The sequence below is a fragment of the Podarcis pityusensis genome, assembly GCF_964106645.2.
Source record: "Podarcis pityusensis genome assembly, chromosome: 11".
Classification (NCBI taxonomy): Eukaryota; Metazoa; Chordata; class Lepidosauria; order Squamata; family Lacertidae; genus Podarcis; species Podarcis pityusensis.
In genome coordinates this window covers 846,487-871,810 of record NC_138036.1, presented here as the reverse complement: position 1 = coordinate 871,810, position 25,324 = coordinate 846,487, and the positions used below count along the sequence as shown (strand labels likewise).

General features: G+C 48.0%; 1 protein-coding gene across 13 annotated transcripts in view; it reads left to right on the top strand.

Moving 5' to 3' along the window:
* Nucleotides 1-25,324, top strand: part of UNC13B (unc-13 homolog B) — a gene marked incomplete at its 3' end in the record, with an annotated part of 166,138 nt that overhangs the window by 56,570 nt on the left and 84,244 nt on the right. For 8 of the 13 annotated variants that reach the window (XM_080973351.1, XM_080973348.1, XM_080973352.1 and 5 more), the window contains 3 exons: nucleotides 859-9,681; nucleotides 11,753-12,058; nucleotides 12,522-12,612. In XM_080973351.1, coding sequence (XP_080829477.1) covers nucleotides 859-9,681; nucleotides 11,753-12,058; nucleotides 12,522-12,612 — 9,220 coding nt within the window. The remainder of the gene's footprint in view (nucleotides 1-858; nucleotides 9,682-11,752; nucleotides 12,059-12,521; nucleotides 12,613-25,324) is intronic. The other 5 variants (XM_080973344.1, XM_080973355.1, XM_080973343.1 and 2 more) reach the window with 1 other exon arrangement.

Genomic DNA, 25,324 nt, shown 5'->3' with positions numbered 1-25,324 from the left:
CTCTAGCGATAAACCACAAGTAGGATAATGGGTTTTTCCTGTTTTTTTGTTTTGTCACATTGCAAATTTAATTAATTGATGCACTTTATTGTGTGCTTGGTGTAATAACTTATTATTAGTCTGTTGCAAATGCCCCTTCTTAAAATCAGGAGATGGCAAGAGTCCTGCTGGATCAGGCCAGTGGCCCTCCTTCTCCAGCATCCTGTTCTTACAGTGACTGACCAGATGCTTGGGAGGAGCTCAGAAGGAGGAGCTGAGCTCCAGAGCCCTCGTCTCCTCTCCTGCAGTTTCCAGCAACTGGGGCTCAGAAGCATCTCTGCCTGCGACCGTGGAGACAGAGCAGAGCCGTCATGGCTAGTAGACTTTGATAGCCCTTTCCCCCCATGAATTTGTCTAATCCTCTCTTAATCCAAGTTGGTGGCCATCATTGCTTTCTGTGGGATAAACTCCATTGAGAAGCTCCAGAAAGTGACTTGTAACATTTTAGGTAGCTGCTCATTGACATTTTTAATCTGCAGTTCCTGTTCTTAACAGAAGCTTATAAATAACATACCATATATCACTTTATAGTATACATAACACTGGTATACATGTTTCATGCTCTCCTGCCCTTACAACCCTACTATTTAGCTGCAATAATAGTAAAAGAGAGATTCCTAACATTTCGTGTTAATAAATGGGTTCGTTGTTATGATATTTTAATGTGCTTTCTGCATGTGATTCACGATATCATTTGGTCTTTATGAAATGCTCCTTTGCAAGTTTTGTGTTTAAAGCTCTTTTTTCACCCCTCCTGCTCTTTCCTTTTTTTCTTTGCCCTTCTGTCCTTCTTATATTTCCCCCCTCCACACGTATCAGACCAGGATCTTTAGTTAGCAATGGGAAAGTCAGGATCATTCCATTTGATTACGAAGTTGGCCAAGAACAGGAAGAGTGTGAAGAGAACTATGAGGAATTAGGCAAACAGTTAATAGAAGATTTTTTAGAAAAAAGTCACAGGACTAGAACTTCACAGGGACGAAGGAGCCCGAGGCTCTCGAAAAGGGAGAACTTTGGCCATCCTGAAAGAGCAAGATACTCACGGAAGGCTTGCCCGGAATCAGGACATCCCGATGTTCCTTGCTATCCAGAGGAATATGACACAATAGACAGGAGAAGAAAGAAGAAGCTGAGATATAACAATTTTGAAGAATGCGAGCGAACTGTACTGCAAAGCAGTGGTAACCGGAGATTTTCTTCAGGCAGCATTAAAGCAAGAACTGAACATAACCTATATCCTGATTATGATGAAACTGAGAAATGGGGCAGCAGCCCCATTGAAAGTGAAGAACAGTTACCGGAATATCCAGTTCTGCGTCCATACAAGAATGGCCTTCTAGTCAAGAGTGGCAAGTTGTCCGCTAACCAACGCGCAAAGCATGACTCAGGATCAGTCCATTTTGATGGTGAAAATGAGATCCATTCAGAACAGCCAGCTCACTCTTTTGTGCCATTGGGTGCCCTTAAAGAGTTTGGCAGCTGTTCATCCAGCATACTCCTGTACTCCCCAGTTTCAGATGATGATGATGAAATGGAAGAAATAGCAATACTTTCCCAAGCATGGCGTGAATCCAGTGTTTGCCATGTTGGAGACCTTACTGACGCCCGTACTGGAAGTGCCATATCCCTGTTACCAAGGGACAAAAACTCACATAGGACGAGAGGAGGAAAGCACGGCTTTCTTAAGCAAGACTTGACCCTCTCTCCTGTTGAAGAGCCAACGGAAGAATATGTGGACACAATGGATGAACTGCAGTGCTTAGTTGAAACTGTGTCTGAATACTTAGCTGAAAAAGAGGAGGAGATTAGCAAATTTGAAACCCTTCCTGCGAGCAAAAACGCAAGCGATTGTTCCTCTCCCAAACTGGCCGGTGCTGATAAGTTGGCTGAGGAAAGTGCCCCTTTGGAACAGGCAAAGCCAGCCGCTTCTGCCGCAGAGGAGAGCGAGGGCAGCAAAGGCATAACAGAGGCATTGCCAGACTTGTCTGGGGTGAAGAACACGGTCAGCTCCTTATTTAGTTCTTTCACCGAAAAAGTGGGCTCAGGAACAAAGCACTTAACAGCCTCAGTTGAAAAACTTGTATCTCCCACACCAGAGAAACCTGAAGTCCCTGGTCAACCCGAGGGAGGCATCACAAGTCTGTTTTCAAGTAAGACTAAGTCTGAGGGTGCCTCTCCAGAACTGAAAGCAGAAAGCAAATCGGATGCCAGGCTGCCCACGGCAACTTCTCCTTCTGTGACCCAGAGCAGCCGTGAGCGAGAAGCCGGTGATGCCAAGGCCAACATCCCGGAAAAGACGTCAGGAGACGACAAGGCTCCTCCAAGTGTCCAGGATGCTTCAGCAAACGCTGCTCCGCCCCCTTCTCTGGACCCCAGCTCAGTCGTGAACTCCGTCTTAGGCATCTTCAACCCTTTGAAAATCTTCTCCGAAAAGGAAGCACCGAAAAAAGAGACTGCAAAACAGGAGGAGGCTGTGAAGGTGGAAGCCACGCATGCCAGTGCTTCTGAAGCCAAGGCAAGTGGGAAGGAAGCTGAAGGCAACGCGACAAAACCCACCAACGTTGCGCCTCCCGAAACGAGCAAGAGCGAGGCAGAAGCGAGCGCAAGCAGCGGCCCCGTCTCCTCCATCTTTGGCAAGCTGTCGAGCTCCGTTAGTTCTTTCAGCTTGAAAGCCAGTTTTGAGAGTCTGGCTGTTCCCAAGCAGCCAAGTGGGCCACAGAAGGCCTCTGATGCGCCGCCACAGGCCACAAGTCAGCCAGATAAAGTTGTTAAAGAACACCCAGACATGCCAAGAAATCCACAACCTGCAGGGAAAGTGCCAGAAAACAAGTCACGTGAAGCCAAGAAGGAGACCGGTAACGCTCCGCCGTTGGAGCAGGGGGAACCATCTGAGAGCTTTTTCAGTCCACTCAAGAAATCCTTCAGCCAGTTGCTGCTCCCTTCTTCTGCTACCGAAACTGTGCCAAAGGAGCCACCACCGGGCTTGGGGAAAAGTCACCGTTCTGAAGATGATGTCAGGAAAACGAGCTCCGCAAGCAGCGAACCCAATTTCCCTTTCACCGGTAAGCTCCAGATTCCCTTTTTGAGCGGTTTTGGCTTTTCAGACAAACCACCGCAGGACAACAAAGAGAAGCCAGGAATTTTCACTTCCTTCTTGAAAGCTGCTTCTGTGGAAAACCTGACAGCTTCAAAAGATCAAACTGCCCCACCAAGTTTTAGTGGCAAGCCACCAAATGCTGAAGAGGGTCACAAAAGCAGCAACACGGAAGCTGCCAAAACGGAGTCGTCAAAGTCTCAGACAGTTCCCGAGGCACCACAGAGAAAAGAGGAGCCGACAAGGAAGAAAGAACCCAGTAAAGAAGTTGGTCTGGGTGCACCAAAACGTGGAGATAAAGACCAGGGTGCCTCAGACACTTCAAAAATTGCACACATGGTTCATGATACCAAACGCATGGGTGCTCTGGACCACAAAGATTCCAAATGCAAGGGGGAGCTGGCAGCCCCCACAAAAGAACCTGACTTAAATACGACAGCAGGAAAGCCAGTGCTTCCTGGTGGAATCAGAGAAGACCAGGTAATGGATGATGCTCAGAAGAAGGCCCCACAGCCAGGGCAGGGGTTGCTCTCGGGCCTCTTCCGGCGGGCGTCTTCAGACCACATAACCCACACAGAAGAGTCGAATGCTAAAAATGAAACGGACAGCCAGAAGAGCAGATCAGCTGGCTTACTTTCTGGATTATTTAGGTTTGCTTCAAGCGAAAACCTGACCGAAAGTATGCCAGATAAGGCAAAATCAGGCTCTCTGGGCATAATGAAGTTTTTTGAGAGGAGCGAAGAGCCTAGTTCTGGTGACAAGTCCGTTGGCTCACATGTGACTCCTGGTCCCCAAGAAAGCACTGGGGGGAAACAGGAGACAGGGAGCTTCATAAAGAACTTCATGCAGAGGCCAAAAGAAAAAGCGGAGGAGGCAGTGACCGAGACTGCAAAGGTGAATGGTCATTTGCCTCACCCAGAACTGAGCAAAATGGACAACGGACATGGTCCCGTCCCTTGGCACCCCCCCTCTCAGAATGCTTTAAGCTCACAGCCAAAGATACAAGACTTATCGGGGCAGACAACTCTTTATAGACAACCTACGGATTCCAATATTTATCAAGCAGTTCTCAACGAAAGGTCAAATGAATTTCTCAATTCCTCTTTGCTGAATGCTAAATTGTATGGCCACTCAGAGCAGCATCTTGCTCTTGAGGAAACAAGGAGCCACTCTAGCTTTGACTGGGAATATGATACAGGAGCATTTTCTCTCAATGCCCACCAGGTTTCCTTGCCCGTTTACTACGTCTTGCAGCAGAATTCTGTCCCACTGGCTGAGTTTCTGGAATGGCCAGACTCCAGTGATGCCGTAGTGAACTTGTGTAAAAAAGATGGCAATGCCAATGTCGTGGATTGGAGGTCAAATGTGAATTTTGATGCTCTGAGCATAGATTTCAGTGTCATGTCACACGAATCGTTTGATCAGCTAGACTTACAAGATTTCGGTCTAGAAGAAACTGAAATGTGGGCAACGCATTCTCTGAATGGAAACTTTCCTCCATTTGATGACTGCAGCTATATTTTGGAAGAGATGCCCATGGACTTGAGCTATTCGTCGGCATGTGATGGCAATATGTGGACCTTAATTGATCAGGAGTCCTTGAGCCTGGAAGGCAGTTTTGTCTATTCATCTTATAGCCAGGAGTACCAGGACTGGCTGGTGCTGCTTGAGAAGGGCGTGTGGTGGCCGTCGGAAGATGGCGATTGTGGATATTACATGTACAGGGACGGTCAGTTTGTTTATTCTCTGCTCACCGACCCCACTGGGCAGTATGTCTACATTTGCACTCCTGACACTTACACCTACCCAGACTACTGGGATTATAATTATCCACAGAACATTTTGCAGAGCACTGTCTTGGAAGATGACATGATTGCCGTTTGCGGTTTCAAAGTGCCTCTTGGTAATGAAGACGAGTTATTCTGGTTTGCTGAAGAGGAGCAATTGGATAATTACTCTGTAAACAAACCACTTGATTTGTCTGTAGCTCTGCAGAGAAGTGATCAACTTATGAACATGAATTTAGAGACCTTTTCGCAGATGTTTGAGGAGTCCATTTATTACCAGAGAGAGCAGCCTTTAGACTTTTCAGGGTACAAACTTCAAAAACTCAAAGTAGACTTCAGGCCTGAGAATGACATGGAGTGGCACTCAGAAGAGCCTCCCCTGACCCTTGACCTTAGAGTTCACTCCAGGGTGGCTTCCAGTGGGAGGCTAAAAGATGATGCTCTACCCAAACATCTGGACAGGACCCCTGCTGTGACAGTTTCCGAAAGTGCACATTCAAAACGGTTTGGTTTCCATATATTCCAGTCTTCTGCTAAGCCCGAGCCTTCATCGGCATCTCAGAGTGTTACAGAAGTCAAAACCACTGAAGAAGATAAAAAGCCACCTCTGAATAAAGTCGCATCTTTATTCTCTGCTTTGGGTGGCCTGATGGGTAAGGGTATGGAAGCACATGAGACAGTGGAAGACGCGGCTGTGAAGAAAGGAGAACCGGTGGTGTTGGGACACAAAAACGATGCCCTTCCAGCTTCGCCACCCAGGAAAACAGGAGAGGATATGCAAAACCAGCAGCACACGGAGCATGAACAAGAGAGAAAAGAGAGAGGCAGATTAGTTAAGTCTGTTAGGGATGAAAAGCCAGTGATTTCTCAGAAAAAGCCTCAGCTGGTGAGGTCTTCCTCTCAGCTCAGCCAGGGTCCCTTGGACAGCAAGACCAGTCACCTGGATAAAAGTGTTAAGCCTGCTCCCCTCCCAAGTCAACAAAAACCCAAAGTGGGTGAGGATGAACCCAAGAAAACCCAGCCAGCCCCCAGCCAAGCGCCCACGGAGGCTGAGGGCACATTGTTTAAAAGTGCTCTCAAGATTCTTAGCCTGGGAGAAGACTCCTCCACAACTGCAGCACCCAATAAAAGTCAAGGCCCCGGATTCTTTGATTTCTTTAAAACGCAGGTCAACAAAGCCCCACAGCCACCATCACCCCAACCAAATCTGACGAAAAATGAAGCCGAGAAGAAAATGCCTCAGGAGAAAGTGGAGCCCCCAGGCATTTCATCATTCTTTGGTTCCATAGGGGATCTTTTCAAAGTCGATGCAGCCCCTGCCCCACCAAGTGCCGCTGCTCCACCAAAGAGTGGAACCCACACCTCCCTGAAACTGAATGACAACGCGGACCAGCGTAGCAGAGAGCCAAGTAAGAGCAGCACTCCTGCCCCTCGAATCCCCGTGGAGCAGGCTCGTGGGGAAGCTGCCCAGAAGCCCACAGTCCCCAAGGAAGAACAGCATGGGAAAGTAGGCAAGGAAGCTGCTCCAGTGAAGAAGGAGGACATACCCACCGCAGGGAATGCAGTACCCAAGCCTCCCATGCAGGCAGGCCCTCAAATGGACCAAGCAAATCGCTCTCCAGGGCAGCATGGCCACGGACCAGCTGTTGCACCGGGACCGCAAGGCCATGCAGGAGCCATACCCGGTAAAACTCAGCCAGGAAAAGCCAGTCAGCCACCCAGGGATTCTGGGTTTAGCCTGCCTTTTGGCTTGTCGCAGGCAGCACCTTCGAAGCCTCCGCAGGCCCCGCAGCCGGCTGGCAAGAGCATCTTCTCCTCCTTCTTCGGTGCCCCAGAGAAAGCCCCTGCCCCAGCTCCAGCAGCTCCTAATGCCAAGCCCCCGGAAGCAGAGGGTCTGTTCAAGATGCCTTCTTTCTTTTCCGGAGGGCCCACCGCAAAGAAGAACGTGCCTCAGAGCAGCTCCAGCTTCAGCTTTTTCAACCTGACCTCCTTCCTGGATGACAAACCACCGGCAGCTGCTCCTGACAAGGGGACTATTGCAAAGCCACCTCAGCAGCAAGCAAGCAACCTGGGAAGGCCGCCTCAACAGCAAGCAGGCGCAAAGCCATCTATGAAGCAGTGTGTTTCTGTTGACTCTGGCATTGGACTTGCCAGACAGCAGGGCTTGAAGGATAAAGAGGCAGTGGCTGGTGTTATAGAATCAGTACTTGGAAAGCAAGAGGCTGTTGGCCCGGAGCACAAGGCAAGTGAGTTAAAAACTCCTGCGGCTGAGCATGCTGCGGCAAGTGCTTCAGAAGTGAAAAATGAGGTAGAGATACCTTTTGTGGCCAGTAAACCTCCTGATGATGGTATAGATAGAGAAGACCACTCAGTCTGTCCTGATCCTGGCTCTCAGGTCCCTACGCTGCAGGAAGACATTGCACCTTCCCTTCCGGAGATTCCACAACCAGAGGAGCAGCTGCAAGACAATGCAGAAAAGAGTGATGGTATTGTGGTGTCCTCTGAGAAGGAATTTGTTGCTTCAGGTGGGAACGAGACTTCTGGAAAGGCAGAGCCCTCTCCAGTTCGTGATGAGACTTCTGTGGCTCTTGAGCCATCTCCTGCTCCTGGAGACCTTTCACAGGAGGTTGTACCTGAAGAAAAACCAAGCCTCCCTGAAGTCAAGCCCCCGGAGCTCAAGCAACCTGATAGGACCCCAAATACTGCAGGAGAGCAGCAGGCTCAGGGCCAAAGGCCTCTCCCTCAAATGGCAGCAGCAACACCTAACCTGCAGGAGAAACCTAAAGAGCCTGAGGCTGACAAATCAGTTCTAGATTCCTCAGTTGAAATGTTTTCCAGCTTCATGACGAAGATGAAACCAACCAAAACATTATCTGGCTTCTTTTCCCAGCCTCAGACTCCAGCAGCTCCTAGTGCCCAAAAGAAGAGCACTTCGTTTTTCGGCCTTTCCTCCCTGCCCACTGGGCCTCCTCCAGCATTTACAAGTGATCTCTTTGGCATTTTTAAAGGAGCAACAGACGAGACCCTTTCAAAGCCTGCAGGGAAGACCACAGGCACTTCAAAACCCCAGGAAATGAGCTCCAGGGCAAAGGAGGCTGTGGGCCCAGTTCCTGGTAAAGGTCTCGCAAAACAAGATAAAGCCTCTAGGGATGAACTTTTAGGGACAAATGCCGGCAGCGTTTTGAAACAACCGGACCAAACCTCTAGGGCTGAACCTACAGAGAAAGAAGCTAGCAGTGACTTGAAACAAGATGCCCCTTCTACTTTAGCAGATGAGAGTTTGGGAAAAGAATGTACGGCAGAATTGGAAGCTGAAAGCAGCGGAAGACCTGAACATGGTCTGGAACCCTCCCTTAATGCTTCAGAAACTTTAGACTCAAGTAGGGATCAGGGCCCTGAAGTGGTGCAGCTGGACGCAAACTTACTGGCATCTGATGAAGCAGGGAAGGCTGCCCCGTGTAGTCAAGAGGTACATGATGCAGTTGAGACAGCCACGGTGGTGCTGCAGGAAAAGAGTGAAGTGCCTGTGGAGCCCTTAGAAAATGATGCTGTCCCTGCTGTTGAAGAGCAACTGAGCCTGGCAGGAGAAACAGACGTTGGCCAAATGGATTTGGACGGTACACGTGAGCTGGAACCCAAGGTTGGTGAGGCAGATGAACACCTGAAACTGTCAGAACTGACGGATACTTCACTAACCACTGAAGAAGTAACTACAAAGAATGAGGCAGATGTTGATATTTGCCCACCAGACACGTTTGGGACCCTGGAGATGGAACCCAAAGCTGCTGCAGATGAGGCCCATGACTTGCCCCAGCAGGATATGGAAAAGGTCCCTGAAATAAAACCTGATCTTCCTCCTGAGCAGAAAGAGCCTCTAACCGTCCGCGAAGCAGCCCCAGAAGCTGCTCCCTTGAAAAGCAGTTTGGCTGGTAAGAGCAAGCCAGCCAGTGCTCCTGCAGAGGCCAGCAGTACCAAGCCCATGTTTGAAATTCCAAGCATGCCCACTTTGCCCAAATTCGGCTTCATGTCTTCTGCAGACAGCAGCAAGCCATTTGGCTCCTTCTTCTCTGCGCAGCCGCCCTCGGCGAGCAAGCCTGTGCCTGAGCCAGGCCTCGTGTCCAGCTTCAACAAGTTTTCCTCAAGTCTGTTTGGTGGAGGAAGTGATGAGAAAGCAGGTAAAGTAGAGGGCACTCCGGGTGCTGTGTTTGGAAAGAAGCTGGACTTCTCATTTCCATGGCAGAAAGATGCCAAGGAAGCGGGTCTCAAGAAGGAACCAGATGTGCCAACACCAAAAGCTTCCTCCAAACAGGAGGTGGCCCCAATTGCTTCATCCAAACTGGATTTGAAGGCACCAGAAGCTGTCTCGAAAGCCGAGGAACAAGCAGTGGATGTGACCGGTGCTGATGGGAGCCCAAACCTCTCTGCCTCTGACCAGCCAGCTGACAGTGCTGCTGATTCAGACCTTTCTTCTAAGCAGCCCGACAGCAAGAGCAACGAATGCTTCGATGGTCCCACACCTGACATTCCAGTTGCGCCCAACAAGGAGCTGGAGCTTGAGGTCTCCAGAGAAACGGAAGATGAGCCAAGCACCATTTCCAGTGAGCCTCCTGGGCTCCCTTTGGAGGAACCAGCAGAAGGTGCCACACAGGTTCAGGATGAAGTAGAGCAGAAGGAAAGTGTCCCTTGTCCAGAAACGGAAACACTTGCTACTGGACTGCAGCCGGCGGAGCAGAGTAGCCCTGAGCCACTCAGGAAGAAAAGGCCAGTAGCCAAAACAGCGTGATAAATGGTGCCAACTTGTGAGCCATTTATAATGCAAGTGCCGTGACAGTAGATGCCTGACCTCGTAGATCAGACTCCTCTAGGCTGTGTTTGGCATTAGTAGTACCCAGTGGTAGGTAGAGTTGTGAACGCTAGTTGCTAGACTGCCCACCCAGAGCCTCTCTTGCCCTTCTCCTTCTCAACTTCTGGTTTCCTTTGTTCCAAAAGGCTGCGATGACTCTTCCCCTTTGCTCTCCGTTTGTCCTGTGTCCTTGTGAGTGAGCTGCTTTGAGTATTAGTTTCATTAACCTTCCGTAGCCTAATTGTGTGCGTGAGAAAACAACCTGTACCTCTAGATGACATGGTGGGAGGGAGGAAATCAGGGGCTCTCTTGGTTTGCAGAAAGCTTAGTTGGACAGCATGCAAGGCATTCACATTTTAAGATGGGAGAGAGACCCAGATGGCAGCAAAAGCTGTTTCAGTGGTTGCAGTTCAGTCACCTGCAGCATAACTTTTCTAACACCCAGAAGGGGATTCCGACTAAACATCAGGAAAAACTTTCTGACAGTAGCAGCTGTTGAACAGACTCCCTTGGGAGTTGGTGGATTCTCCTTCCTTGGAGGTTTCTAAGCAGACGTTGTCTGGCCATCTGTCATGGATTCTTGAGCTATGATTCTTGCATTTAGGGGGTTGGACTGGATGACCCCTGGGGGTACCTTCCAACTCTGCCATGCTAAGATTCTGTGATTAAAACCTCCTCCCTCCCACCAGGACGAGTTAAACATGGCCGTGGACTATTAAAGGTACTAATGCAGAAACATCCAGTTCTTGCTGCTCAGAAGCTGTTACTGCTCAGCTAACAGGATTCAGTTTTTCTCTACTTTTACCAGCTGTATTCAGCGGCATTAGCTGAATGTGCTTTTCTGTGTTAGGCTGCAGGCATCTGGAGCCAGTGAGGAGCTCCTTGGTGCCCCATTAGGTCTCCAAGCAAGCTGATAACTGGTTTTCTGGTTTACCATATCTCAAAAACATGCTTAATTATTCCATATTGAAGAGAATTGCAGTGATTTCATGTTACAGCTATCAGTATATTAGTGACTTTTGCTCCCTGTTTACCCCTCTCCAGGGGATGATTGGGACTGGTGTTCTTGCTGCCCCTCCCTAGTTACAGAACTGCTAGTTACTAAAACCATTGCTAAATCTGCACTCCTCACCCGCCATCTCTAGACAATTGGCCCAGCAGGGATCCTGCTTCAAGCATTTTCCTTTCTGCCCAGCCTGTTTTCCAAGGAATAGATGGGATTTTCACAGTGTAGCTGCCTTGGGTCCTCTTGCAGATATCTCTGCCTATGTGGGCTGCCAAAAGCCAGGCAGCACTTAAATAGCGGCCCAGAAGCATTTGTGCCCCTTCCCTCTTAGAATTCCACAATGGAGAGAGAGAGTGTGGGTGTCTTGTTGAATTAACAGCTCCTGGTGCAGGAACTCCAACCTCATAATAATCAGTCACTCCCAAGCAGCGACAGCAATGGGCCCATGTTGTGCTGGAAGACAGGGCTGATTTTTCTAAACGGCAGCTACAACAGGATCCATTCTCAGCCGCTGGAGAAACTTAAGACTGTGTTAATGAAATGGGAGTAAAGATGAAACCCTCATGTCCCAGAATCCACGTGCAGTTGACATGCTAGGGACAAACGTTGTAAGAAGGTGATGAGCTTAGCAGCTTAGAGGTTCAATGTGCACGGAACTTTTGCTGCCTTTCTTAATTTTCCTATGGCCTGTAAACAGTTTACAGGATGCGCAGCAGATGATGCTATCTGTTCCTGATTGATATATCAATAGGGTCCAGAGGCTTAGGCCCAGCACAAAAATTGCAAACACAAACTTGGAAGTGGTGGGCGACTGGGAACAGTGGCTGCAGTGTGCAAGAGACATTTGCTTGGCTAGAGTTTCCATTTGATGCTTTGGCCTGGTGTGGTTAGGTTTTGCGCTCACTCTCTCTGCGTGTGCATGCATTGTGCTGTTTCCTGGTTGCCAAGACCTTTTGACTTACTAATGCCTTGCTCTCTCACAGTCCTGCCAGCAGTAGTAAGTTTGGTTCCTCCTGTAACATCAGTCAGGGAAGCTCTCAGCAGAGTGAGCTGGACCAATATCACGGGAGTGCGCCCTGCTCCGAACACGAGGACGAGCTCGCAGAAGGGGTGCCTGCTGCTGCTGCTGCTGCTCCTCCTCACCCGACAGAGGGCCCTGCGCCATCTAGCGAGCAGCATGAGCCCCAGGAAGTGCACAGGGAAGGAGAGGGGCAGGTGAAAGAGCATGCCACACCTCAACTACCTCCTGAAGCGGACGAGCCCAAAGAAGCCACGAAGACACCGGGCAGGTAGGTGGTGCACGTTGGCCATGGATTCCTTGGAGTTGAACTTGAGGCCACTTTCCTGGTTGATCTTGGGAGAGACAAACAGGATATGGGTGTAGTGCCGTACCTGGTTTTGAGTAGTCCACTGGTGCCTAGGGTCAGAAAGGGGGGGGGGACAAACGTCGTTAAATAAATCTAATTAATCCTCCTCTTCATCATCATCATCATCATCATTTTACACCCATCTAGTGACTAATGGGGTGCATTCCTTACAGGGTTCTCTACCACAGTCCCTGTTGGCCACACTTTCTGTTCTTTCCGTGCCATTCTCTGTCTTTTGCTGGCCATCCCAGGTCTCTTGGGGCCAACGGTTCTCAGCGTTTGTTCCCACCATTACAATAAAAGGTTCTTTTCATGTGTTGAGTTTCATGAGACTGCTCTTGAATTTCCAGCACTCATTTTTTTCCTCGTTTTTCTTTTTTGCAAGTCACCTTGACGAAAACGAACTTCTCCTGCTTCCCGCTGCAAGAGCCCGCTGGATCCGAGCCATTAATAAAGTGCGGCTTCAGTTTGAAGAGGTGGGGTCTGTGAATGTGTTCCTTCCCCCATCCTTCCACCTGTGTCTGCTCTTGTAAACCTTGCCGTGACTTTTGTCTGAAGGTTGCTTTGCTTGTCTAAGGGAGACACCGTGCTGGGACAGCTGCACAAACGGTGCATGGGCCTCTCTGGTACCAACAACTTGCTGAAGTTGACTGTGGTGAGCTTAATTTGTTGACCCCACGGCAGAGGGGTGCAGAATTTGTGCCCCACCAGATTTTGTTGGACTCTATCCTCAGCCCCAACAGCCAACAGGGCTGGGATTGGGGCGAAGTTGGAGCTCAGCGACATCTGGGGGCACCAAGTTGGCTACCTGTGTTGTGTAGAAGAACCAGAATTATTTATGGAAGTGTTGCATTGACATCACTGTTCCGTTGTGTCTGTAGTTTGTCTTCTGAGGCCCTTCTCTATGTTCCCTCCCCAAAAGGTTCGGAGGGTGACAACACAAGAAAGGGCCTTTTTTGTTGTGGCTCCCCGTTCGTGGAATGCTCTCCCCAGATGCTTTCCCAACCCGTTGTGGGTGTGTGGGAGAGGAGACCCTTCCATGAACTACTGTGCTGCTCCTGGCGGCCTCCCGATTTCACTCCAGAGAGCACCCAGAAGCAGAGTGTTGTCTGAACAGGCCGGAGCAGAGAGTCGCAGCAGGTTCCCTCTCTGCCCCGTGTTGTTGTTGACTTGTGTCATTTGGATGCTGCCCTGGCCAGCGGAAGGCCATTGATGTGCCCCGGATCAAAATAGGCTCATGTTTGCAACCTTGTCGTTTTAGATGGATCAGAATTTGCACAATGTCACCGGGCTCTTCCGCGAGTGGGCTTAGCATTGCAACTGTGTTGTTGAGGTATCACAAAAGGGTCCTTAGCAGCAATGATATTTTTCATGGAAAGGGGAAATCTGAGCTAAATGTGGGGAAAATACGGGGTGGCAGTTTTAGGGGATTCTGCAAAATAAGAGCATGCAAAAGGAGCACCTATCTAACACTGATGTCAGGCTTTCTTAGCAGTTTCTCACGCAGGGCAGAAACTGTGTTTTGCTACACAGAGTATCAAAACACTTTCGTAATTCTTAAGCAAGTCAGAAGCCTGTTGAGTAGAATTAAAAGATCCTGACGGGTGTAAGAAATGTGGGATATTTACAAAAAGCCGCCAACCCAAGAGCTTTAACAGAACAACCCGGCGAGTTTGTCTGTCTTCTGAAAAATGCTGCTTTAAATCATTTAGTGAATTGTTTTGAAAAGTAAAACTCTCAAGAGCACTGGAGGCTTCTGCACACAAAGAGAATTGGTGGTGTGTGAACGACAAGCGGCTCTTGATGGCTGCAAGCAGACCCCTCGTGCCTTCAAGTGCCTCCCTCCGTCTGCTTTCTTGTGGGGCAGAGAAACTGGCAGGATGCGCTGTGGAAAGCTTTTGCCATTGCGAGATGCTGCACTGGCGTCTCTCCAGAAGCACCAAGGTTTTCTCTTTATGCGTCTCCTGGGAGCGGGAGATAGGAGTACAAACTTGTCTGCTGTGAGCAGGAAGGTTCCTTGCGCGCCTGTCAAGATGGGTACATTAACTCTTTTTCATTATTCTGGCTTGTGCTTGTGTCGTGTTTCACTATTCATGGAAGAGAGTTGTATTCAGTAGCAGCAACAATAAGATGGGTATCCCCCTTTGCATCTTCTATAACCTTTTTTGGAAACTCTTATAGTTGCAATACTCATCCTCAGTTGCACCCATTGCAGAGCTGTTGAGGATAGCAAACTATCGTCCCAACTGGAATTTGGTTCCAGTGGAAATAGCATGTTTCAATAATGGACCTGGTGGAGTAGACTCCATTCCTGAAATCATTTGACCCAAACTGGAGCCTGGCAATTCAGCCATGCCCTTGCACATGTGTGTGACCCACATGGTCTGTGTCATCAGGCAAATCAAAGGTTTGGAACATGGATGCCTTCTTTTGCTTTGGGCAGAGTCTGCCTCCCCTGTGTGGGCCTTGGACACTCTTGAAATGCAAAGGTGCACACTGGTTAAAGGGTGAATTTTCCACATTTTGGGGTTCTCCTCTGTTGCAAATGAACCTTAACCAGTCCTGGGTCAAATCGGGACTTGAAAGCTGTGGGTGTTTGGCTGAAATCTTAATCCTTTCACACCAAATACGCTTCGAGTTCAGGCAAGCAAGCCAGACTGTGAATTTTGCTCTGCTGCGTTTGTCAGCAGCTGGTACCGCAGCTGTTGTGTGTGGAAAGCAAAACGGACAAGGAGAGCCTTGTGTGTCTTGTAGATTTAAGTACTATGAAGCGAAAGGCTGGTCAGAGACACCTGTCTGTCTTGGAGTTGCAGGTTCCTGTGCGGGGCTACTGGTGTGGAAACATTACATCTGGGGTGCAAAATAACAAATATGTTTCACATAGGGTAGAAAAGACTATACATATGTAGTATTATTCTAAAAGTGTTATGTGGCATATACTTTTGACTTCCCTTTAAAAAAGCTGTTTACATTTCCATATGAGATTATAGTCCTTTTTGTGTGTGTGGGGGGGGGGGGTATTTACACGCATTAACTCCTGGCGTAGTAGGTTGAATATTGGCAAAGTCTGCATGTTGTCCCTAATAAAGTTTTCGACACTTCTATCCAGGTTGATGAATATTCATAGGGCTTTCTGGGTAAATTGAAAGTGAATCCATCTGGAATGAGAGTCAGGAGAGAATTAGATGTCAATAGCCAGGCTTATTAAAGAGACACAAATGAATCGTGTCTTACCTTCTTGTTGTTGGCAAAGGAGGACCATTTTGGAAATCCTTGTAATGTTATGTGGAGGTAGCAATGGGTATTCTCTGAGGAACTGATGGGGATCTTCTGATCTGGACTGCAGTGAGGGGCCAGATCACATTTTACTAGAAGTTGCAGAAGGGGAGCTGCGAGTGCCCCCTGGGATTTGCTTGCAGACCAACCCAAGGCAGAGGGCTGCTCCTCTAGAAACCCTCCCGTCTTGGCAGACAAGATAGACATACACAAACTGGCTCTTTGCTAATTTTCCTTCTTGTGGTGGTTTTTATAAAATACAGCCCGTTTAAGTTTCACATTCTTTGCTATGGGGCTGCGGACTGTGCTGCCTGTTTCACAATAGCAGACTTCTACTGAGTCAAAAGGTTCATGCAACAAAGAGCCTTGTTCTTAGGAGCACTCAAATGTGAAATTGCTGATCTCTTAACAGAAACGTGGAACTTGTCCCTAAGACCCCAAGGACTGGAACATGTCCAATGTGACACAAATACGTTTAAAAGGGATTCAGGCGGGGGGGGGGACTTGGAAATTACAGGTCGCTTAGCTTAACATCTGTCCTGGGAAAACAGGTGAAAAATATTGTCAAATAAAAATAACCAAGCATATAGAAGAAGAAGCCTTTGCTGAAGCAGAGTCTCACTAACCTACTTAGAGTTCTTTGAGAGTTTAAGCAGGCATATAGATAGAGGTGTTCTGGCTGACATTGTGTTCTTGGACTTTCAAAAAGCTTTTGGCAAAGTACCTTGCCAGAGACTCTCCAGTATGCTTAGCAGTCGTGATATAAGCGGAGAGGTCCTCTTGTGGACCAGGAATTGGTTCAGTAACAAGAGGCAGAGTGTAGAAATAAATGAGCAGTTCTGCTGGAGGGAAGCACAGGGACCTGTGCTTTTAAACTTGTTCATAAATGATCCAGAGCAGCCTTTCTCAGCCTGTGGGTCCCCAGATGTTGTTGAAGTACAACTCCCATCACCCCTAGCTTGCAAGGCCAGAGCTCAGGGATGAAGGGAGTTGTAGTCCAACAACATCTGGGGACCCACAGGTTGAGAACCGCTGATCTAGAGCATGGGTAGGCAACCTAAGGCCTGGGGGCTGGATCTGGCCCAATCACATTCTAAATCCAGCCCTCGGACGGTCTGGGAATCAGCGTGTTTTTACATGAGTATAGAATCATAGAATAGAAGAATCATAGAATCATAGAGTTGGAAGAGACCACAAGGGCCATCGAGTCCAACCCCCTGCCAAGCAGGAAACACCATCAGAGCACTCCTGACATATGGTTGTCAAGCCTCTGCTTAAAGACCTCCAAAGAAGGAGACTCCACCCCACTCCTTGGCAGCAAATTCCACTGTCGAACAGCTCTTACTGTCAGGAAGTTCTTCCTAATGTTGAGGTGGAATCTTCTTTCTTGTAGTTTGGATCCATTGCTCCGTGTCCGCTTCTCTGGAGCAGCAGAAAACAACTTTTCTCCCTCCTCTATGTGACATCCTTTTATATATTTGAACATGGCTATCATATCACCCCTTAACCTCCTCTTCTCCAGGCTAAACATGCTCAGCTCCCTTAGCCGTTCCTCATAAGGCATCGTTTCCAGGCCTTTGACCATTTTGGTTGCCCTCCTCTGGACGTGTGCTTTTATTTAAAATGCATCTCTGGGTTATTTGTGGGGCATAGGAATTCCAAAATATAGTCCGTCCCCCCACAAGGTCTGAGGGACAGTGGACCGGCCCCCTGCTGAAAAAGTTTGCTGACCCTTGATCTAGAGTTAGGGGTGTGGCCAAGTTTGCTGCTGATTCTAAGTCGTTTAGGTTGCTAAAACAAAAAACGGATTCTGAGGAGCCCAAAAAGAACCTCTGCATACTGAGTGAATGGGTCATAAAATGGCAGTTGAGAGGAATTGAAAATAAAGCTTACCAACATCATAATTCTGTTTTACACATCTGTGGGGTGTCTTCTTTTGGAATGCTTTGTACAGTTCTGGTCACCTTGCCTGAAAAAAGGATGCTGTACAGTTGGAAAAGGCTCAGAAAAGGGCAGCCTTTTAAATGATGATGAAATGATGCCTGACATGGAGACAGTGAATAGAGCGAAGACTTTCTCCCTCTCTCATACCCCTGGAACTTGTGGGCATCTGGCAGAGCTGCATTTTGGAGTATTCAGGACAGAGAAAAGAAAGCGCTTCTCCACGCAGTTCACAGAAGCCCATAGAACAGCCTTCCCCTCAGTTGGCGCCATCCAGGTATTTTGCACTACAACTCCCATCAGCACCGTCCCCATGGAGCTGCACGGATGGGAGTTGTAGTTCAAAACTTCTAGAGGGCACCAGGTTGGGGAAGGTTGCTGCAGAGGTTTTGTCCAGTCAGATACTCTATGGATTTCCAGCCAGTGGTATTAAGAGGTCCATTCGCAAGTGGAATGAATCTGTGTTCTGTTTCCATAGGAAAACGCAGCTTGGATGTGTTCCTTCACTGGATGAGCCAGTCGGTGTTGGGAAAAATTGGACTGTGACCCCATTTTTTAAGGAGTTTGTTTAAGATGTGCTTTTACACAACAGCCGGGCCAATCCTCCTTCAGTCAACTGTAATGGAAGTTGCTGGTTATACTTAGTGACTGTAGTAGTTAATGCACAAATGCCAGAAAGCATCTTGACTTCCCTTTGCAACTCACTGGTCTGAAAATAATAGCACACCGAATCAAAGAGCCCAAACAGGCACCCAAGAATGTTTTGCATTTTGACCATTCTGGGAAGGTTGACCTGCTAGCAGGTTGCCCAGGGGGATGAACCTGCCACTTCATGTGTTTTTAAATCAGTCCATCACCTTTAGGAGCAAAGGAGGCTGCCGTATAGTGAGTCAGTGCAATGACCCATCATCAGTGTCTACTTCGATTTGGCCAGGCCTCTCTGGGATTTCAGGCAGAGAGAGGTCTCACCCAGCCCTGTCTGGAGAAGCCAGGCATTGACCCTGGGACCTTCTGCAGGCACAGCAAATGCCGGACCACTGAGCTATAGCCAGAAGCAGGCAGGTGCACAGGTACGTGGCAGCTCCTTTCTCAGACATGGTCAGCTTAGGATGTGGATGCATTTTTTCTTTCCTTATTCTCTTTGCCTTGTTTTTGAAAAGTGTCCAATAATCTCATAAACGGGGCTCATCTGTCATGGCCTTATGGTTTAGTATGCTTTTTTGGTGGTGTTTTGGAGACCCATTATGATTTATCAAGGGGCATTTTTGTGGTCAGGGGTGCCATCTGGACAACCCGTTTGGAGTGGAGGCAGAACGCAGGAGTTGTGGGCACTTTGGTAAACATCAGCGGCTGCTTTTCTGTTTAAATAACGAGCGAGGGCTGTCAATAGGACTCAGAAGTCCTCCCCAAGCAGAAGGGATACTGAATGTTAAGCCAAAGCAAATATGTGAAACAGAATTCTGGGGAATAAATTATGCAGATGAAGTCCAAACCATTTGTGCACAGGAAGCATTTGCTTTTGGGAGAAAGAAAGCCCTGCAAACATAGTCTTCTCCCATTTGGAACCTTCTCTAGCTGAAGACATAATCTTCTGGGAATATCCCTCTTTTGAGACCTATAGAAATAAACAGGAGAGGCGCAGGGCACAGTATTTCTATTATCTATCTATCTAGCAAATGAGGTTAAGTGGACAGGGCACCCCAGGAGATAGGTCACAGCGGGTAATACTCAGAAAGAGCAAATTGTTAGAGCTGTTCAGAGGTGCAAAGGTGGCACCTTAATAAGAGCATCAAGAGAGCTCTGAAGCTGGAGAGACCAAAGCGGGCCCATCTAGTCTGGCATCCTGTTCATGCCATGGCCAGCCAGATGCCTCTGAGAAGCCCAAGAGCAGGACACAGGATCACCAGCAGCTGGTGTTCAGAGGCACTTGGATGGCACTGAAAGGCTTGGGAGATGTTGTGCAGGAGCTGCATTTCGAAGGGGTTAAGTTTAAATTAGTGCTAAAATGCCAGCAGTAACCTTGGGCTCCTGCAGTTACCATCTGTTGGCTGGGAGACTCATTGGCATAAATGAAATCAAGAGAGCAGGCTAGAGAGCTTGATCCGCTTAATCCTCCTTCTGCAGACACTGGCTGGCTGCTGCCTTTGGGGCCAACGGGTTTCCGTTGTTTGACTTCGCCCCATCCTTCAGCCTTGCCTTCTTCTCAGGTGGGGCTTCACAGCCGTTTCTTCAAACAGAGCTTATCCTCGCCCTGGGCTTTTGAGAGCTATCTCGTCTCAGCAGCTTTAATTGGAGGGTCCCGCTTTTTGTGGCAGGTGCAGTGGAGAGATTTTAAGCGTCTGTCTAAAGTACCATTGTTGTGCCAGTTCTGGTTCAGTGCAGTGGGAAGCTCCCTTCTTGCAATGAGGCGCAGTTTGTAAGGACCAACAGCAGAGGGTATCTTCTCTGCAGCAAATACAGCCTTGCTGCTGTGGGCTGAGTGTGGATGTGTTTGGAGGGGTGATGGGTCAGTTTACAGCAGGGGTGCCTCCCCCCCCCCCGGCCCTCCAGACCACATTGGACTCCCAACTCCCACCATCCCTCCTCATTGGCCATGCTGGATACTAGAGCTGGTAAGAGCTGGGAGTTCAGCAACATCTGGAGGACCACAGGTGTTGCCCATCTGTGGCTTAAAGGGAAGTGTGGTGCTCATGATAGGAGGCGGCAGGTGTTGCTTTTTGCTCTTCAGGAGGATTGCAAAATGTTTACATTGATTGCATATATGAGATTCCTCATAGAACGAATTGTCTTAACAGTTGTGCAAAGGTTAGAACAATAAAACCTCTTACTGGGATTAAAAATCACAATGAAAGGAATCTCTGGAACAGGGATAGCAATAACTTCTGGGTTATAGGGCAGTATATAAATTCAATTATTATTATTATTATTATTATTATTATTATTATTATTATTATTATTACAACAACAATCCCAACCTTGTCAGTACCACCAGCTTGCGCATCCAAGACTTTTTCCCAGGAAAAGAGCTGAGAATATCCTGAGGTCACCCTCTCTCAGTCAAGGAATCACCGAGACACAGTTTTGGGCCATGTTCTCCTGCTCATTTGCCCTCTTACCTATTCCTTTTGTGAGTTGCTTCTCATGACATATCTTGAATCGATTTCACAGTAAAATCGTCAACAATAAAAACAATTGCATATATGCAAACTATCCTGTATGTGCAGTTTAAAACAGCTGCATATACAAAAACAATTTCTAATAGAGACGCAGACTGGGACAACCTGAGTTATATTCACTGGAAAGGTTCTTTGTGTGCGTTTTCAGTGAGCGACAGCCTGCCAGGGAGGAGGCGCAGGAGATGTTCCTGTTGTCATTCAAGCTAAGATACAGAGCTAGCCCTGTTAGTGGACCTAAGAGACAAGGTGGTGAAACAAGAGGAACACGCTGAGATGCCCTTCAGCACCATGGTCAGCAGCACCAGCTGTTGCCTGATTCGGCATTGGGATGTGCCAAAGGGCTACCTGCCCCTCCCTGCTTGTGCCTCAGTCCTGTATACCTGAGGAACTTGGTCTAGTTCCCTTGTTGTTATGGTCAGATGGTTCCCTAGTTTAGACTCCACGGGGCGGTGGGGCGTGTGGATGTGATCTGCCTCCAGGGACCAATGGATCCAAATGGTTCTCTAAGGATTCTGGGAAGTGTATTGTAGATGAGGCCAGTCTCTGAAATCAGAAGTTGGTCTGGGTTGTTGACACAATTTCTTTCTATCTAGACACTTGAGGGGAGCCTCTTCTGCTCTGTGGTTTATGCTGAGCTGGGGCTGAGAAGATGGTTGAGATGTGAGCTCAAGCCCCTCTTGTCTAGCATCTGATGGATGTTACCCACCCTGCCTCGCCTCTCCCAGAGCACTGGTCTTCCTCTCCCTGTACAGTCAGTCACTAATGCACTTGCACCCTTCTCCAGAGCAGGACCCTGTGTGTGTGTGTGTGTGTGTGTGTGTGTGAGAGAGAGAGAGAGAGAGAGAGAGAGAGAGCGCACACACTCTGGTGTGCATTTGACGGGCCATTTTCTGCTAGAGGCTCAGCTGCATCTTCTGTGGTTTATCCACCCACATGCTTAGGGAAGAATTGCTTACCATACAGTTTATCTGGAGTTCAGAGCTTTACTCTTCAGGAAGTTGGAATGAAGTAGAGAGATAACTAGGATTTTTTAAATATAGAATTATGTATACCTCATAGACATCAAAGCACTTGGCCTACATTGCTGAACTCTTTCTTTATCAGTTTTAATAATTCCTCACTGATTCAGCCCCAAATTAAGTCTTAGCAGTGAATTAAAACTCCAAGCCCCCACAGTGCAGAATGTTTAAACTCCTAACTGGAAGTGGAACCCCAGGGAAAGGCTGTCGCTTTGCCTGCCGAAGCTCCCAGCTTCCTTCTCCTGCTTCATCCGAATAAAGCTTTCTTGAAGAGCTGCTGCAGCTCAGAGTGGACCTCTTCCAACCCCTTCCTCTGTGGATTGTCTTTTGCTACCTTAAATTCCTTGGTATCTAGACTGAAGCCCTATTCTGCCTCCACGAGGAATGCATCCAGAGAGCTTCTGTGTGGCGGCAGCTTGTTCTGAGGAGGCGCTGCTATTAGAAAGCAGCTTCCCTGGTGAGGTCGACACAACTGCTTGGAGAGCCTCCCTGCTGGTGCTCTGCATTCCTGGCAGGAGGCTCCTGGAGTCTCTCACGGGTTGTGGCTGTCAGGCCTTTGAACCTGACACTGGACCATCGGGAGGTTCCCCAGGTTAGGTCTGGAGGTGATCTTTTTCTTCCTTCCGCGCTCTGGTCTGGGAGTGAGCTTCATGTTGGATGACCTGCCTTGGTGTGGCTTGTATTTTGAGCTGTCACAGTCCGGTTCACGGGCGATCGAAGTCCTGGCAGGGGACGTGAGGACCGGGGGCAAGATGGCGGGGTAGGAGCAGGAAGGGGGGTCCAGAAGCCAGGAGCCAAGAGTCCGAGGGTCAGAGAGCCGGGAGTCAAGAAGCCAAGGGTCCGAGGGTCAGGAAGCAAGGAGTCAAGAAGTCAGGGGTTCGAGGCACAAGATGCAAGGAGTCAAGAAGTCAAGGGTCTGAGAATCAAGAAGCAAGGAGTCAAGAAGCAGAGGTTCAAGGATCAGGAAGCAAGAAGCCAAATGCAGCAAGGCAGGAAACGTGTTGCTGCGGCAAAAAGGGAAATGCTGACCTTATATCCCTTCCCAGCTCTAGCCACCAGGTGCTGTGAGTTACCAATCGGCCTCACCTGTGTGGCCACACCTTGCCTCTTCAGAACAAACTTAGGAAAGCCCCAGTCCTGCAAAGTCCTATTGGTCACAGGGCCTGGCTCCTGCACGCACACCTGACACGAGCTACCACACACTCACCTGAGAGAACCAGGGCTTATTTTGGTTTCTCCAGACCCTTCCCTTTCCCCATAATCTTTGGCAACTCCCATCATTCGCCCTCCGCTAAAGCATTTTGGTCATTTATTTCCATCGAATTCTTCTGTGGCCTTTTGAAAATAGCCACACAATCTCTTCATCTCTCTCTCACTCAGAAGGCAGATCAGAAAAAAAAGATGTGTTGATGACAGGTACATGCTCAGAAACAAGGAAGTATAATTGAAACAGCAGGCCAATGTAAACCAAAATAACAGCAGTTACTATGCTGTGACTAATTAATTAATTAAAATGCGTTTTTCCAAACACAACGTACCATAAAAATGGCTAAAAATAGGTTTAAAAACAAACTCACGGTGGGTTTAAAAACAATACAGAATAAGCACTGAAAGCAGAGACCTCTTCATCCAACTGGAAAAGCCTTCCCAAACAAAAACGTACCGTATTTTTTGCTCTATAAGACTCACTTTTTCCCTCCTAAAAAGTAAGGGGAAATGTGTGTGCGTCTTACGGAGCGAATGCAGGCTGCACAGCTATCCCAGAAGCCAGAACAGCAAGAGGGATCGCTGGTTTCGCGATCCCTCTTGCTGTTCTGGCTTCTGGGATTCAGAATATTTTTTTTCTTGTTTTCCTCCTCCAAAAACTAGGTGCGTCGTCTTATAGAGTGAAAAATACGGTATTTAATTGTTAATGAAAGTACAGATAGTTGGCCCCTATTGTATCTCGGCAAGGATTCTGTTCCACAAAACAGGGGCTGCCACATGGAAAGCCCTGCTCTGAGTTACTGCTTTTGTTTTATGGACTTTAAGGTGAAACTCTCCCACGGAAAGCAGTGACCTGCTGATTGTAGCAGATCTAAAGGCTGCCAGTGAACTTATCCCCAGTGAATTTCTCTAAACCTTTTTAAAGCCATCTAAGCTAGTAGCCATAATCACATATTCGGGCAGCGAGTTCTGTAAGTTAATTAAAAATGTGAAGCGGAATTTTCTCTTGTGTCCTGAATCTGCTATTAGTCAGTTTCACTAGGTGATTGAAAGAGAGAGGGGAAAATCTGGTGGGAAACAAAACCTTTGCTTCCCATATACTGTGTGTAATCTCTGCACTAAGCTCCCCCCTCCACACTTCATACACACAACTTCCGTCGGTCTAAAAATCTCCAAAAGTCAGCATTTCCTCTTCTTGGAGGTGCTGCGGTTCCCAGATCATTTTGAACCATGTTTTCTGTCCCTTTTGCAACTCTTGTGTTGTTCTTTTTTGAGATGAGACAACCAGAAGTGTATGTAATATTCCAGATTCAGGTAGGTAGCTGTGTTGGTCTGATGCAGTAGAAATATATATGAAAAATAAAAAAATTGTCCACTTGCACCTTAGAGACCAACTAAGTTTGTTCTGGGTATGAGCGTTAGGTATCAGAAGAAGTGTGCATGCTCAAAACACTCATACCAAGAACAAACTTAGTTGGTCTCTAAGGTGCTACTGGACAATATATTTTCCCCCATCTTTTTTCTTCCCTTTCCCTTCCTTTTTTTCCCCTTTTTGTAATCTTTAAAAGTAATAAATATAGTTTTTTAAAAAATATTTTATATATTTGTAATATTCCAGATGTGGTTGCACCACAGATTTCAATAGCAGCAGTACAGTACTTGAGACTTTATTTCCTAATACTCTGTAGCATGAAATTTGTCTTCTCGCAGCAGCAGCTGCTGCTGCACACTGCTCCAAATTTCCATTGCTTTCTCAACTGCAACCCCAACATCTCTCTCCTGCTCAGTTGTCACCAGCTCAGACTCCTTCAGTATATATGGGATGTACTCCCCACTTCCTCCTCCCGCCCCCATCACTTCATGCTTATTCAGATTGAACCTCGTTTGCCATTTTATTGTCCATTCATCCAGCTGAGAGGGATCCTCTGACTTCCGTTTTGTGTCTTACGAGGACTAAGGCCGTGTTCTTCAGTGCTGCTACACCCCATCTACCTATTCCCATTTTGAGAGGGTGTGTCCTTAAAACTCCACCAGAGATGTCTGTGAACTGAAGGAGCCAAACGCACAAAGAGGACCACCCAGCAAACGAGCATTGAAAACTTTGACCAGGTTCTCAGGAGGGGATGAAGCGCTTGTGTTTTGTGGGGTGGGAAGGTACTTTGCACGCTTCTCAATAAGAGGTGAGGAGCACCTGCTGATGTGAGCCTCAGGGTGACAAGTTGGTCTTGAGGAAGCCTCATGAAGTGGAGCCTTAAGAGGAGAAACTCCATGCTTGTTGAGAGAGTTCCACCTCTCCTTTTGGGCCCCCAAAAGGCTGCGAGGTGATTTCCAAGTTCCAACTCACAAATACGGTAAAAAATAATAACTGTGCAGCAAAAGGCAAGAAACTGATTAAACTAGCTGCAAGGAGTAGGCATAAATGCAAGTCAGTTTAAAGTAATATAAAGCGTAACAGCAGGAGTTGGAGAGGTTTGGGCAGAGAGTTCTGGCTTTCCTTCCTTCCAGTGGGAAATGTTTGTTCTTGTTGGGCGTTGGGTCACACAGGCTGGGTTGTCGGCTAGCCACTCTCT